Below are 17331 nucleotides of genomic sequence, written 5' to 3' on the forward strand. Positions count from 1 at the left end.
CCACAAGGGGCAATGGCAGGAGCAAGTCTGGGTAAGATCCGGTCAGAAATGCACTCCAAACAACAACATGTGCACAGGAAAACAGAAAATTGCACTAGTAAACATACATGTCTGATTTTAATATAGCACCTGCTCTTTGATACACACATAGAAAACACAGTGTGATCAGCTAGATCTGACAGCTGCAGTCATGTCTGGCTTGCTGAGGTAATGTGAAACATTTCAGTATATAGATAGCTCACAAGTAGCTGCTATATTTGCCAATAATCTGCTAAACTTACAGTTTCAAAGTGGGCTTTCACGGACATTAGCTGAAACGCTCTGTTGAACTGTTTGTTGATCTTTTCTATTAGTTCAGGCAGATTTCCTGGTTTTAAGTTTCAGCGTGGAGCGTGAAAATGGTTTCACTTTCCTCTTAAAGTGACAGGAGCAGTTATGGGGCAGTGCAAAGTAGATCTAGCTATACTAGAATGTGCTATAATCCTCTCTTTTTCTTTACCCCCACCCTCCCTCCCCAGGTGCTTTTGGCACCGTGAAGGTGATCCTGAGGAGTGCAGCAGCAGGATTTGCCTTTGGAGAAATTGCATTAGTTGCAGTTGAGCCTACCCTGACTGGAGACAGTGCACTGCTGGCTGTGGCAGCCCTCGCTGCTGAGAAAGTGGGCTCCACGGGAGTCGGGGTGGTGACGGCATGCCTTGTCTTCACGGCAGTGCTCCTATCCCTGGGGACTGGCTTCCTTCTTGCTGCCATGCAAATGAAGTTGATGACCACGCTTGGAGACGAGAGCTTGTGGTTAGCAGAGGCCACAGCAGGAGCTTCCATTGTTGTGGGTGCTGTCGCAACTGGAACAATAGGGGGCACCATTCCACCATGGTTGTACATCATGGCACAGTGCATTATGGTCCTTGTAGTGTATTCATATTCCAATATAAATGAGATGACCACAACTTTGTTAATCATCTTCACCACTCTCTACGTCAGTGTTGTGTATGGACAGATGGGCATCATAACTGGACTGTTCACCATGGGACTGACCATTTCTTTCCTCTGTGCTGCTTGGAAAGCCCTGTCAGAGAGGGTGACACAAAAACCCAAAGCTAACAACAGCACCCGCCTGCTGCTCTACTCTGTTGTTGTGGCAATGCTGGGATTTCCAATAGGTCTGGGGGCTGCTCAAGAAGGGGGGTCAGAGGCAGAGGCTGCTTCCATGCTGAAGTCAGTCCTCTGGGTGGGGTGTCAGTCTGCAGGGCTGTTAGGGGCTGGCCTGGGAACAGTGGCTACAGTCGGGTTGGGGCCAGAGGGCGCTGGGAGGGTGGCTGCAGTGGCTGCTGTAGCATCATCAGTTGCCCTGAGAGCCATTTTCCCAGTGGGCTCTGCTCTAGGGGCCCGGGGTAGTGTGGGAGGAATGTTAGGGGTGGCGGCAACTGCAGGGGTCTCACTTGGGGCTGCAAACGTCGCAATCAAAGCCGAGTTCAGGTCACGAAATGTCATTTTAGCAGCTGTATGTTCAGTTGCTTTTGGTGCGATTCTGGCCACAAGTGGCCTGGCGCTGAAAACAACTCCACTGACAGCAACGGAACTTATAATGGTCACCCTTGTTGCAGCAGCAGGATTTATTATGGGTGCACCAAGGAGCCCTTTCCACACTAAGGTGAATCTACGAGGGGGCCTTCTCACGGGGCCAAACTTAATTAGAGGAATCGGCATGGAGACGGTCACCGCAGCAGCAGCACCTCTTGGAGCCGGGGCACTGGGGGCTGCAGCGCTGGGTACTGCAGCTCTGGGGAGGCTGGGGACTGTGGGAGTTCTGGTGGCTATAGTGTTGGCCTTAGGAAAGACTCTGAGCGGCATGGTAGGAAAATCACAACCAACGACTAAGTGAACACAGAGGCTGAGGGAAAGCTGAGCTGAGATCTTCCACTGACACAGGCCAGCAGCATGCCTAAAAGTGCCAGGCATTTCCTGAGCTAAAGAATAGAGATTATGTTTATGCACGTGTGTGTGTGTGTGTGTGTGTGTGTGTGTGTGTGTGTGTGTGCGTGCGTGCGTGCGTGCGTGTGTGTGCATGCAGGCTTGCGTCTCTGCATGTGTTTCCTTGTATACCTCTGAGTTTACACTGCCTGAAAAAAAAATCTGAATGTGAGCTGTAATGTAACAAAACAATTTGTCAGGCATCTGTGATGCCCTCTTTCAAATCTTCTGATTTTCATTTGTGAATCATTTGGTTTACTTGCTCTGCCAATAATCATGTTATCAGCATGCTTGACATGGTGTGAACATGGCTGAGTAAAGGGGATGAAAACATGAAACAAGGCTGTGTTTTGTGTGTTTGTGCACTTAAATACGGATACCTAATTATTCCCAGGGGGGGGTATACTGTTGAAGAGAATTATAAGACTGATTACAAATACAGTTGCTGCAAAGGACAAGTTTGTAAAATAAATGATAAACTGCAGAACAAATTACGCGCCTTGACTTCAACTTTGTCTTCTCCTCGCCTCTTCAGTGCATTATTTTGATTTTTCCCAAGACATGACTGCAATCTGGCAGTCACTTAGGTTTCATCTTAGCAACAGTAACAGAGGCCTTACAATTTGAGAAAAGGGGGAGGGCAGGGAAGTGGTGTGTGTGTGTGTGTGTGTGTGTGTGTGTGTGTGTGTGTGTGTGTGTGTGTGTGTGTGTGTGTGTGTGTGTGTGGAGAGAGAGGGAGAGAGAGAGAGAGAGAATCTGAAGACAATGAATAGGCTGCAGTTGTGTAGACATGCCATGGTTGAGCGGAGAGTGTATTTATCATAACATGTCAGTGTGGTGTTCTCCAGCTTTTACAGATGGACTCATATCCCTCTCACTGAGAAGATATATTTTTTGCAACTGGCGTCAAACATGCAGCTGAAGGCTTTACTGATCAGCCATGGCAGCACACAGGACTTCAATTACAAGGAGAATGCAACAAGTTTATCGATGGAGGCGGTGGAAGACGCAACAGTAGCACCAAGACGCACGCGCTTTGAGTATCGGATACGATTTTAAGGGCCTCACTTGGGTAATAACAATGTAGTAACGTGGTAATTTATATGCCTAAGATTTTACGATTGATATATAGTGAAATATAAACATTTGATGATTGAGGTAATTTGCAGTATAATAGGTGTGACCTGACTCGATCGCGTGGAATTTTCTTTCTGATTTGGATTTATGACGTTTCCACAGCTGTGGCAGTTTCATCATGTAATTAACCCCTAAAGTAAACGTAATGATGGGTCACCTTACGGATCCACTCGAATAGGGATCTCGGCATTCTGTGCGCTTTGGGAACGGTGCGCCTTCATCTTTAGTACAACAGTATTATATGCAGCAAAAAGTTTACTTTTAGCCCTGTGAAGCAAAATGTCTCTGAACCGGGTCCACACAACAGACACGGAGCAGTCTGCTGAGTATTCTGCAGAATATTCATTGCCGGTTCCCAGTGACCGGACTGGTCGGACGCATGAGGTAACGGTGCTCCAGTCGGGCTGCTGCCGCTGCCTGCCGCGCGTAATGCGCCTCACCTTTACGCCAGAATCCCTGGAGCGGCTGTACCAGATCTATTTCCGCCGCCAGCGGCAAGAGACGCTCCTGGTGTTGGTGATGTTTGCCGCTCTCTTCAACAGCTACATCATCGTCATGTGCGCGGTGGTGTACACGGCGGACAAGCTGGCGATGGTGGTGGTCGCGGCAGTGGGGCTGGCCGCGGATCTCGTGCTCTACGTGCTGTGCCGGCTGCAGAGGCTCCCTGCGGCACCGGTTTCCCGCGGAGCTGTGCCATATATACTGTGGCTGATGATAGCCGTGCACGTTTTGTGTTACATGGGACTGAACTATCAGCGTTTCCCCGAGGCCAGTGACTCCGTGGGCTGGCAGGCGTTTTTCAGTTTCTCCTGCTTTCTGACATTGCCACTGAACCTGGTTCCTCTCGTCCTGCTGACGGCCCTCTCCTGCGGGATACACACCCTGGCTCTGGGGTTGGTTATTGCTCAAAGGCTCCAGGACAGCCTGCAGGGGCCCATGCTGGTGAGACAGGTAAAGCATCTCCAAAGCTGAGAGAGGCCCTGGTCCAAGAGTAACAGGTGTTAATATAAGTGGGTAGAACAATGGGAAGAAAGGGAAGGGTTAGAATTTAGTGAGGGGAAGAGGTGTAAGCATGACTTTACATGTGTCGTGTAATAGGAAATATTAGGTATTGAAATGACTCAGTCAGTATGACCGAAATGCAGGTGGGACAGGTAAAAGAGTTTGGTGCAAAATATGGAACTAGGAAATCAGCAGAATCTACATAGATTTTGATTCATGTGTTCCTCTTTTCACCTGGTTTTGGCAGCCCTATCTCTGATCCATCTTGAAGCAATATCTAAATTCAACAGAGAATTTACATTTTGTCATTTACATTGGAGTTTATGCTTTGTGGCTTCGCATGCCATTTTGCAGGCTGGCAGTTATGAAACTATAAAATATAACTAACTCAAATATAAAAACACGTGCTTAATTTGGGTAGTTTTTACCATAGTCTGAGTTCAGATGACATGACTGGAGCCAGGTTAGGTATAGCCAGCAGGGTAAGTAACAGATCATGAACTCATATGGGGATATGCATTATAAAAAGTGAGAGTGTTGTATTAAAATGTAATCCTACTTTGCAGAGTAACATGAGTTTCTGGGTATGTGCTGGCTATTAAAAAAGATTTTTTGTGTGTTTTTAAGCACATCCAGTATTCAGCAATATTAAATCAACCTTAATTACCTTATAACTCCCCATACACTCCTGCCCCCCATCGGTCTCGTCTCCCTGTGTCCAGCTCATAGCCAATGTGATGCTGTACCTGTGTGCAGCCGCTGTGGGTGTGCTGTCCTACTACATGGCGGACAGGAAGTACAGGACGGCCTTCTTGGAAGCGCGTCAGTCCCTAGAGGTCAAACTCACCTTGGAGGAGCAGAGTACCCAGCAAGTAAGTAGGCCATACACAAACACACACACACACCTCTCTTAATAAGGCCATACACTAAGGTTTTGACACTTTTGTGGGCCCTCTTCTGTCACCTCATATCTAGGACACACACACACACACACCTATAGGTACACCTGTTATGTGACCTGAGCTGGAACACCCAGTGCTGCCTAATTATGGTGTGTTTTGCTCAGCTCAGGGCTAATAGGCCGATTAGAGAGAGTGTTGTTATCACCAGAGGGGCCATCGTTAGCGACATGCCACAGTACAGTCAGCCTCACTCCTCTGACAATCAGTAACGCCTGAGAGCCTGACCTGGGAACAGTGCAGTGGACAGTGGGTAGAGGGCCAAGCATTGAGAGAGTGAAATATTTTTAAAGCATTTAGATTGGGAACATTTGTATCATTAATGAGTATAACTAATGACTAAAAATAATTAATAAAAACGAATAAACTACTATTACCACCATTACTAATAATAACTTCTTGATATTGTACATTCAACCATGTTCTTATTGCCTGTCATGCACTGAGTTGTGTTCAATTCAGTGCTCTTTTTTTTTTTTTTTTTTTTTTTTTTTATTCTGTCTGTTTGCAAGCTTGTGTGTTTATTCAGTTTTTACTTGCCAGTTTTCCCTTCATCTTTCTCTCTCTTCACCCACCCTATCATTCTTCTATAAAGAGCACACTGTGCTGTAGTTGGCTTGCTGGTGGGCCACTCTTGGTAGTTGCCTGTCATGTATCATCTGTCAACACCCAATACTTAAAAATAAGAGAGGAAGAGCGTATAGGGAGATTTACGGGAAGAAATACACCATAGGTATTCTTGTATAACATCCTATTATTAATAATACAATTTATTTATTTAATAATTAATAAACTAATATTAGTGAACTGCTAATGTTTCATCTTAACCATGACCTTTTCCTAACGTTAACCAAGTAGTTTTGGCAGCTAACAAAGCTAAGAAAGCATATGACAGTGGCTAAAGTAGCTATCAAGCTAAAGTTAGATAACGTTAGTGCATTCTGTGAACATTACTAGTCACCTGATGTTGATGTAGGCTCCACCACATTCGCCATAAGTCTCAATGTTGATATGCAACATAGTTTTGATTCAGAAATGTTTACGTTTCAACATATTTGTTGGTATGCGAAAACATAAAATGGCAACATTTTATTATGGCGACTGGATTGCATACAAACACTTGATTGTATTCTTTTTAGTCCTCCATTTCACCCACACGGCACCCTGTCTGTCAGTGCATGTTGTTCCTGACTGTAACTATGACTATTTGTGGAACAGAGAAGACCTGTGACAGTTGTTATGGAGGGGATTGCAAAAGATAGTGACTAGTGGTGAATAAGCAGACAGAACTCGCAGAGACAGAGTGAATTCCCAGAGTTCCCCGGCACTGGGGGCTACAACAAGACAGGTACAGCCAGCCAGTCAGAGCACAGCTGACTGCTTCATGGGATCCAGTGAAAGCCGCTGGGATCCACTTGCTGCTTCAGCCACATCATGCATACACACACCTGACACAGACACATGCCTTATTCTTCCCTGTTGGCTAATCATTCTGTAATCATTTGAATGGTACTAAAGGCTCTTTCCTCAATTGTGTCTTCATGTAGGAGGAGCTGCTGTTGTCCATCCTGCCTAAACACATCGCTGATGAGATGCTGCAGGGCATGAAGAAGCAGGCCAATCAGAGTGAAGTCCAGCAGCAGCAGTTCAACACCATGTACATGTACCGCCACGAAAACGTCAGGTCAGAGCCACAAAATCATTCTCCGGGAAAGAGTTCTCAAAGTGTGGAATGTGTTTTAGGGCCTTATGATTGTGAGCGTCACAGTCGGGTTTTTACCGCTTCACTGATTTTAAATGTTCTGTTCCACCCTCCTCCAGTATCCTTTTTGCTGACATTGTGGGCTTCACCCAGCTGTCGTCAGCCTGTAGTGCCCAGGAGCTGGTAAAGCTGCTAAATGAACTGTTTGCCCGCTTTGATAAATTGGCAGCGGTGAGTTTCTCTACTCTGTTCTATTCTATTCTAGTTACCATTAACAGTTTTGATCAGAGCAGTTATTGTTTATATTTTGTTTTCACCTAACCCCCATTAAGTTTTTAATAACTTCGGTCAATTCAGCTATTGAAGTTTGAGGTGTTCTCGATGCATTAGTTTGATACAGTCTCTGCCTCGTCTGCTGCTGTTCTGCAGAAACATCACCAGCTCAGGATTAAAATCCTGGGAGACTGCTACTACTGTATCTGTGGACTTCCAGACTACAGAGAAGACCATGCTGCCTGTTCCATTATGATGGGCCTCGCCATGGTAGAGGCTATTTCGTAAGTACTGATGATAATAACTGTAATGTTTTTGCAATTGTTTGCTTTTTTGTTATTCGACCCCCTGCCTTTTCTGCATCATGAGCTAGGCGTTAGTGATGTGCGGACTGGTTATGACGCCATCTGAATCCAAGTGCATGCACAAATCATCCACCCGCCACCCACCTGAATGAATTTGTTTCTCAGATTTGCAGACCCGCAACCGCATGGACATTTCATTCCACCTCTAACTGTCTCTGAAAGCCATGTTGTTTTTTTATATTATATCGAGCAGCACAAGCCTTCCAGGTGATTTCCTTTTGTGTGTTGTATTGATGTATGAGTTTTTTCCGTAAAATTTTACTTTAAAGATTAGAGCAGCTGCTTTCAGTAATTGTGAATGCTTCCATACGTGCAGTGATGTCATGGCAGAAAAAATCATGGGACATTTAAACAGCAAAAATAAAATCTGTAGTTATAAAGTTGATGGTAGAGAAGAATTAGACAGCTGATGGAGCTCAGGATTTATCAGGAGGATGGCTGCTTTACTCCAAAAAAAAAAAAAAAACATATCTGTATGTGACTGGACTATGTGTGTGACCTCTTGGATATGAGGAAGAACACAGAACATTAATTAACATTAGATGCGGACCGTTTCTGTCAATGTGTCTAGAGATTTAAATATTTAAATCATAATATTTAAATAATCAATGAAGTTTCACCACTGCTGTTCGTGCATAAACACGCGCAGCCTCTCAGCAGAAATGCAGTTATCATTTCTGCTGTGGGGGGATTGCTGCAAGTATTTAATAAACTCAAAAGAGATTTTTTTTCACCCTCCTGCAACCCATCCGATAATAATCAGAATGTTAATTTTAACTGTTAATATAATGTTAATATAACTGCAATCAGCATGTCACTACAATGCACCATTTTATTTTGGTGTTACCTTTAGCAAAGGGAGGCAGAGAAGATTCAAGCAGTTAGTAATTGAATAATCAAAGGATGAGGAGGAGTAGATAATCTTGAAACTGAACAGTAGGAATGTGGAGGAAGATGCAGGAACAGATTTAGTGTTAGCGTAAAGCAACCGCAAAATGCAAGAAAAAACATTCAAGGATGAATAAGGAGTGTTTTGGCTAAGAGTGACTTTGGAGACATGTTGACCTGCAGGTATGTGCGAGAGAAGACGAGGACGGAGGTGGACATGCGGGTGGGGGTTCACACCGGCACCGTGCTGGGAGGAGTCCTGGGACAAAAGAGGTGGCAGTTTGACGTCTGGTCCACGGACGTCACCGTAGCTAATAAGATGGAGTCAGGAGGGATTCCTGGGTAGGAAAACGATGCCAGTTACTTCCTATGAAAGCGATCAGTCACATTCTGTCACCTTATGTGAATGTGTTAACCTCGTTTCAATGCGTTTGTGTGCTTCAAAGGAGAGTGCACATCTCCCAGAGCACCATGGAGTGCCTCAGAGGCGAGTTTGAACTGGAGCCGGGGAATGGTGGCGACAGGTGTGAGTACCTGCTGGAGAAAGGCATCGACACGTACTTGGTGCAAGTGCCTAAGAAGAAGAGCCAGGGAAACGGGCTCAATGGGAATGTGAGTGGCATGGAACTGGTATTTAACTCTCTCTACTTGCAGCTTTCAACTGCACATTTTTCTTGCTCCTATCCGCCTTTTGTCTCGCATGTTCTCTCATCTTAATTTTTTAATCACAGAGAAAAATCTCCAACTCTGCTAACTCACCGTCAGCAAACTTCGACTAGTAGTCGGTGCATACAGCATGTTGGTCGATACTACTAATAAAATTATATCCAGCAACTAAAAAGCTTGTGTTCGTTTTAAAAAGGAGAATACAAGATGTCCTTGTTTTTATATGCCAAAATTACTTTATATGCCAAATTATTATTGACTTTCCTCACATTTATTTTTCTTTGTTTCGCTTCAACTGACATTTTTCCCGCCCCTCCCTCAGAAACCAGGCACACTGTCCAATAGGGTTTCAAACCAGCTGATTAACACTACAGCAACCAATGGGAACGTTGGCTCGCCCCGGACCACACCCACTGAGTCTAAACAAGAGGTGAAGCATGGCTGACGTGTATTTTTCATTGGATCTAAAGTTAACTTTTAACTTACAGACACAACTCTACACATCATTATGTGCATATAGGTAAAGACTGATTGGCTATGCATACAAATACACACACAGGAGTAACACAGTTAAATCCTTGGTGCCATTAAACACAGTCATTCTTTGAAAAATTCCACCGGTACACTTCTTCATAATTGTACATTGTCTGTGATCTCTGTTGCTATGGTGATGTTTTCTCAGAGGATTAAGATGGTTGAGGAACAAGAGATCAACAGAAGACTGCAACAGGAGCTGCTCGAGAGAGAGAACCAGGAAATGTAAGAAACGTCAAGTTTTAGAAGATGACTCATGAAGTCAGCTGATATTACCACAGATCGCGTGGAGAAATGAACTTTTTCTCTCAAAGAGCAACTTTTACTTTGTTGATCAGATCTGTAGAAGCAAATTTCTTTGATTATGAGATAATATATTTTCACACTGGCCAATGCCTATTCATTTTGTACCACTAAGATTTGGTTTAACTTCTTTTTCACTGCTGGAAACTCACAGCAGGCCTTACAGAGAGTATTGTCCCCAACCAGTCAATTTGCCACTATTTGCTCACTGAGTTTTGCCACTTTTTAATACCATTACCAAGTATCACTGTATTCAAAAATGATTGATATAAAATTCTTCTTTTTCCACCTTTTGGAAATACAGGATTTCAGTTCTGGTATATTATTCAGTTTTCATTTTGGATATTTCTATTTATCTTTGGTCAAATCTCTGATATGATATTCCAATCCCTACGACCATATCTGTGTCTTTCTCGCAGCATGAAGGAGCATCATGTCAACGCTGTGTCGCTGCGCTTTAAGGACGGCGAGTTGGAGGAGCGCTACTCCTCTGAGAAGGAGAAGCGCAGCGGAGTGGCCTTCTGTTGTTGCTGCATCGTGCTCTTCTTCATCACAGTGATGGAGGTGCTCATAGACCCACTGTGAGTTTATACACAGCACAGTGCGTAATTTTCCGCTAATGTTCTTGGAACTAATCGTCTGTCATTTGTTTTGTTCATGTTCTTGTTTTTTCTCCACTAAATTGTTGCTGATTTTCAGGTCATTTCTTTCCTCTCCTCACCTTTTTTGCTACGTTTTTGAAAGGGATTGAATGATTTTGCTCAGGTTTTAAAGGGTTGAAAGGATTTCAAAAGCATCTGATGTCTTTCACAAGCATGAAACAAAAAGGGGGAAAAAAATATGCAATAGGGATGAGGTGGGGGTTAACAGTTTGGACTTACGCATGCAATTTGTAGGTGGAATAAAGTGCAAGGGATAGACTGGACAGGCTTTAGGGGGACATCCCCATGTCCTGTCCGCTACGCCCACGCATTCTTTACAATACACACCAGATGTGAAAGTCAGACGCATGCAGACATCAAAATGCTCGCTAGGTCACCTATGATTTTACATACACCAAGTGTATTATGGAAAATGTGTGCAGATTGTATGCATAAATACAGTCTACTACACACCATATGTTTTGTATACTACAGTATAGTAGTGTCGATGTTTTTTTTTTTTTCCAGGCTGACAGTGAATTATGTGACCCTCGCCGTGGGAGAGCTCCTGTTGCTCATCCTCACAGTCTGCTCCCTTGCTGCCATCTTCCCCAGGGTGAGAAGAAACATGGCGGTGAAAATGGGAAATAGAAATGTATTGTAATATGTCTAACATAAGTTGTTTTTTTTCTCCAAAGTGCTGGCAAATAAGGGACTCATATATTCTTATTTTCCCTTTTACACTGAGTTTTGAAATTCTATGTGGTTCAATTTGACCAGTAGAATTCAATCCATGACTGAATTCTAGTAGAAACACAAAGTTCTAGTTAAAGATAGAGATAAGGCAGCAGGGAAAGAGTGGTTGAGTACTTTTTTTTTTTTTTTTTTTTGTATGGTCATGATCAGTGTTTTTAACCCTCTGACTATGCTGTGAGAACTGTCATTGTACTTATTTGGCTTCTTGTATGAGGTTTGATGTTGATGACCGTGATGCTGATGTCTTGTTTGATACAGATGTTCTCCAAGAGGCTGGTGTCGTTCTCTATGTGGATTGATCGGACACGATGGGCAAGAAACACCTGGGCCATGGCGGCAATCTTCGTTCTCACCATGGCCGAGATCGCTGACATGGTACGGCTCTCACACACTCTCTCGTTTGTGTGTGTGTGTGTGAGCGGAGCGCGTACCTGCGTTCATCTTTCCGTTTGCATGGTTCCAGTTTGTTCCCATCAAATCAGCATCGCCTTTTACTGTGTGTGTCTGACTACGTGTTCCCAGCGGGGTCCATTACAGCACTTTAGTTGTCTGTCTCGCTGCCTGCTGGCTCATTTGTGGCGGTCCCACCGGGGCAGCCTGTTCCACACACTGCTGCCTTCATGGTCTGAGAGGAATAGAGGATACTGCAGTGAACGCTTATTTTTCTGTCTCAGTTGTCATTTGGACGACCAGGTGATAGTCACACAATGTTAACTCTTAAAAAAAAAAAAAAAAAAAAAAAAGTAAAAGATAGTTTTGAACATGCTTAGCTACTCCAGAAGTGATGTAAGTAGCACTGTCACAAATATTTTGTTACCTTATAATTGCTACAAGAACCAAAGTAAACAAGCTTTTTCACTAACAGCATAAAGACCTTAATGCCAGCAGAGACTGTTATGGAATAACATAAAGTATTATAAATTAATTAAATTACTTTTTGTTGTTTTTTTAATGTTTTGTAAAGGTTTTCGATAAACATTGAACATAGGAGACAGCTGTTCATGTTAAGAAAACAGGATACAGAGCAAAATCCATTCACATATAAAGATAAACAAATATCTTCTCACCTTGCAATTTACGTTTTACATTATATTTTAATGTCATGATCATGTTGATATACTAAATTATGAAAAATAGAATTTATAAGGCATCATTTTAAACTGAGTGGAACAGCATATATTTAATCTATTTTATGATATGTTTGAAGCTAATAATCTGAAGCAATTTAGCAATTTAATTAAATGAAGGGTATGAAAACGAATAAACGCATTTAATTGTATATTTTTTACAACTTCAGATTCAGCTTTCAAAATTCAACTCCAATTTTCTTAGTTTATTCTTCATTTGGGTGACATACTTGGTTGTTGGGAACTGTGTCCTTGCACCAGACTGATTTTTTTAAAACATTTCCTTCAAAATGATTCACCTCTGTCACTCTGCCTCTGGTGCTGCAGCTGAGTTGTGTCCCACCGTCCGTTCGGGTCCTCAACACAACGTCCGGCCCCGTCCTGGAGTCTCTGGGTGACCGAGGCTGTGCCGAGAATCCAAAGCACTACAGCTTCATGGCGGTGATGTCACTCATAGCGACTGTCATGCTGGTGCAGCTCAGCCACCTGAGTAAACTGGGGCTTATGGTGATGGTTGTCACAGCAACCGGGGCCGTCAACATCTACAGCTGGCGGGACATCTATGACCTGTACGACTTCATACGATTCACAAACTACAGGTGAGAGAGGCGTTGGACAAGCCGATGAAAAAGTACCTTATTGCATAATTTGCTTATGAATACTTGCTTTTATCTATCTATCTATCTATCTATCTATAGATAGATAGATAGATAGATCTATATAGATATATATAGAGACATATATATCTATATAGATATATATAGATATAGATATAGATATATATATAGTTATTTTCTCGTGAATCAAAATCCAGTTACATTCATGCTGTAACTACTTTATTTCCATGTAACATCTGCAATGTCAAAGCTTTAAAAGTGACAACATAGTGGCAAGATGGTGATGCTCTTTTGGTTTGATTTTCCTAATATGCCATCATTTTGTCCTGTTGGCTGGATTATTATTATTATTATTTTAAGAATCAATCAGTTTGTTGTAACCCAAGATTATGTGCAAAGACTTTCCTAATGGATTATTTCATCAGCGACACCAAGGAGCCTATAAAGTTGGAAAGTACCTCTCAAACCACAGAGTGAATAGAAAACATTCTACTCCATGATTTAATCACATTCCTGAAATAGCTGCAAATTCTATACATTACATTAATACATTAATAAAAACATAAATTGTTCCCCTTACCCTGTTTCCCTTACATTGTAATTATATGGCAATTGATATGGGAGCTTACAGTGTTTATAGAAAGTAATTTTAAGGTAACAGTCAATAAAATGTACTGTATTTTCTCATTTCTCTCTCTCTCTCTCTCTATACAGAGCATCCATAGTGCCCTCTAAGTACTTGATGACAATGATGATCATCATTATGATGATTAGCTTTTACTACTTTGCCCGTCATGTGAGTCGCACTCTCTTCCACCCACACACTGTATCACACTCCACTGACCCACAGGCTGTCTGTGGCAGCCTCACAAACTTATAAAATGACTGGCTACAGATGAATAATTATTACTACAGGGCTTCATGCAGTTCTCAGATTTTTTGAGTTAATTTCATAATGGCATGTATTTCTCCAAAACAAATAACAAATTCATCCTGTTCATGCTCCATCAAACACATACACACACGTAGGTGGAGCGTCAGTCTCGGAAGCTGTTCCTGTGGAAGATCGGAGTGCATGACCAGAAGGAGAGAGTGTCTGAGATGAGGCGCTGGAACGAGGCACTGGTCACCAACATGCTGCCTGAGCATGTGGCCAAACACTTTTTGGGCTCAAAGAAGAGAGATGAGGTGTGTGTGTGTGTGTGTGTGTCTATGCATATTAATGTAGATATGAGAGTAGTGAATGAAGTAAATGGACACAGGTTAGAGACAAAACAGAAAACATGGAGTGAGGAAGCTCAAAGTCTATTATAACTCCTCGGTGGTACTACAGGCAAATCAAATAGCATTTTAACAAAGAAAAAATGAGCAAGTGAAAGTGCAAACTAAAGACTTGTCAACTTGTCGTTCTTAGGAGCTGTACAGCCAGTCTTATGATGAGATAGGTGTGATGTTTGCCTCCATCCCCAACTTCTCTGATTTCTACACTGAAGAGAGCATCAACAACGGAGGCATCGAGTGTCTCCGGATTCTCAACGAGATCATCTCTGACTTTGACAGTGTGAGTCACAGTGTACATACTGTATGTATTTGTGTGAGGGAGATGCTGATGTGGGCGGGGTGGTTTGAGACAGTCCACCAATCAATCTGAGTCTATAATCCCCTCATACTGCCAGATCTTAACCAACCCTTTGACCTTACCGAGCCTCAACTCGGGGTTCCCTCGCCGATTGTCCCAATGAGGTGTAAATTTGTGAAATACTCCTCTAGTGTGCACCAACCTAAGCTGACATCTCACAACAAAGCAAAGTAGCTCAGAAACTCTCATAACCACTTCTCTTCTAGCTAACTGGTTACAACTTCCTCCCCCAGTTATTAGACAGGGATGAGTTCCGCTGCATCACTAAGATCAAGACCATTGGAAGCACCTACATGGCCGCCTCAGGAGTCACACCAGAGAGCAACACTAATGGATACGGCAGCTGCAAGGTCTGATACTGTAATAGCTTTGATCTTAAATGCATGCTTTGATACAAAAATACTGTGAACTCTGGTGATGAGGAGGTGATGATGATGATAATAGTGGGTATGATAGCTAGATACTGTCTTCTCTCAGCCAGAGGAGCAGTCACCGATCGAGCGCTGGCAGCACCTCGCTGACCTGGCGGACTTTGCCCTGGCCATGAAAGTCACCCTCAATAACCTCAACAAGCAATCCTTCAACAACTTCATGCTCCGCATCGGTGAGTGTGTGAGTGCACGTGCAGACTCACACGCATCTAAGGTTGAGTGCATGTGCATGTGTGTAGGATGCCACAAGTGTCGATACTTAGACACAAAGTCAATACCAAAATTTTGAAAATGATACCAATACTATTTTTTTTTTTCTGTCAATTGTATCGACTCAACCTGATCCTTCACTCTCATGTGGCCTTTTCCTACATGTTTAAAGTCTCCTTCCACTCAAAAATGTGTTTTTCTCATGTTTATGTCCCTTAAAATGACTGACCGTGAGTATCCTGACAAGTTCGTCACTAGAGGTGTTTTTACATTCCTCTGTTGAAGGTGGAGGTGTGTGTGCACGCCCCGAAAGTCTGAGATTCAGACGAGCTAGATTTGGTACATCACAAATCTGACAGCGAATCCTGTCAACTGACTGGGTGTCGCTTTGCATATCATTAGCACCAGCTCCACCAGCTGCTGTCAGTGTGTTCAGAGCTGACCCACACCAGTGTTTTTATTTTCAAAAGGACAACAAGAACTACCAGAAATGGCTACTTCATGTGGACAATATCAGTGCAACTAAGAGATTCACTGAAAAAATGGCACAATTTTTGCAAATGTCACAGACGGGACTTCCACACTCTGTGAACAGAGCCCTGGGAGATGAGCAGAGTCTGTTTGCATATTCATAGATCTGCATAATTGTAATGAGGGCAAAATTTAGAGTTATATTTAAGTGGTTCTAAGGTAGTAAGGGATGTTTTTCATGTAAAAACATACAAATGTGTAACATTGATGATCAGAGATTATTTTTAGGGGCTTAATAAGTGGCTGGAGGGAGACTTTAAATACTGAAACATAAGGTTGCAGTCATGCGTACAGGACTATAAAACAAAACAAGTGGACTGGGATATCTGTTTTTTCTGTAACACTGAATCATATTATTGGAAATCATGAAATTTCACTTATATTGTACCACAGAAACTCTGGTATCATGACATCCATGTGTTTTGCATCTCCATGCCTCTCTCCTTCAGGTCTGAATAAGGGGGCGGTTCTGGCTGGTGTGATCGGTGCTCGTAAACCTCACTATGACATCTGGGGCAACACAGTCAATGTGGCCAGCAGAATGGAATCCACCGGGGTGATGGGAAACATCCAGGTAACGCACACATGTGCACGCCCACACACATACACAAAAACACTTTCCCTTAGTCCTTTGTTTGTTTGCCATCCACTCTACCTGTGTTGTTTTGCCCTGCTCTGCCCTCAGGTGGTGGAGGACTGCCACGACATCCTGAAGGAGTACGGCTTCCGCTTTGTGCGACGGGGGCCCATATTTGTCAAAGGCAAAGGGGAGCTGCTGACTTTCTTCATGAAAGGCAAAGACAAACCCAGCAGCAACGGCACAGCTCCAGTGACCACGGCCCTTCCACATCAAGTGATGGACCAATCCTGAGTACTTCCACCTGCAGGAACATCAATAACACAAGGATAGATAGATTTCACCCGCTGATCTATAATAGACTGATCTGTATTATAGGTCCGTGAATTCACTTCATTCTTCTAAGATATATATTTCCATAGACCTTACCTGCCAGAGGCTGCGTAGCAATATAAAACTTGGAATTAGACCAACATAAACCATAAAATAAGTATCGTAACAGTAAAATAAAAACTTTCCACCAGCAAAAGCATTCAAGTACACATTCTTTAATTTTGCATATGGGCACATTATTCAGGTACATAGTGGCAGTGGAGCCATGTCTCTGGTCTTGATTCACAGTGCGCTATAGGACTCGCCAGCCTGGATCGGACAACTAGGCCTGTGTCACTTTCCATTCCTTTGTTGTTTTCCACATTTTGAGCTCAGGTTGTGTGGTGCAGTGCAGCTTCTTGATCCCGTTCTGTTGGAACTGTCTTTATTCAATATGTTTTCAATAAAATATTTAGATTTTTTTTACCCTATTTGATTGATGTGCTGCATCCTCTGTAGTACTGATGTGAGTTTCCACATCTTGCCTCTAGGTGTCAGTGTTGCCCTTCATACCAGGCTTCATGGTGCTTTACTGTAATTTGGTTTCCAAATTATGCAAACAGGGGAGGCCTTTAAAACCAAAAAGGTTATGATTATGACAGGAATGTGCCAGCTTTTCTTGTCAGATAC

The 17331-nt window shown here is 43.0% G+C and overlaps 1 protein-coding gene and 1 pseudogene across 1 annotated transcript; both read left to right on the forward strand.

Moving 5' to 3' along the window:
• Position 1: 1 nt before the first annotated feature.
• Positions 2-2450, forward strand: LOC115356177 (uncharacterized). The gene is made up of 2 exons (XM_030047237.1): positions 2-31; positions 519-2450. Exons 1-2 carry the CDS (start codon positions 13-15, stop codon positions 1880-1882), a joined length of 1383 nt encoding a protein of 460 aa, XP_029903097.1. The 5' UTR covers positions 2-12; the 3' UTR covers positions 1883-2450.
• A 937-nt stretch (positions 2451-3387) lies between these two features.
• Positions 3388-16623, forward strand: LOC115355888 (adenylate cyclase type 3-like; annotated as a pseudogene).
• Positions 16624-17331: the final 708 nt, after the last annotated feature.

This window comes from Myripristis murdjan, chromosome 24 (assembly GCF_902150065.1).
Source record: "Myripristis murdjan chromosome 24, fMyrMur1.1, whole genome shotgun sequence".
NCBI classification, from domain to species: Eukaryota; Metazoa; Chordata; class Actinopteri; order Holocentriformes; family Holocentridae; genus Myripristis; species Myripristis murdjan.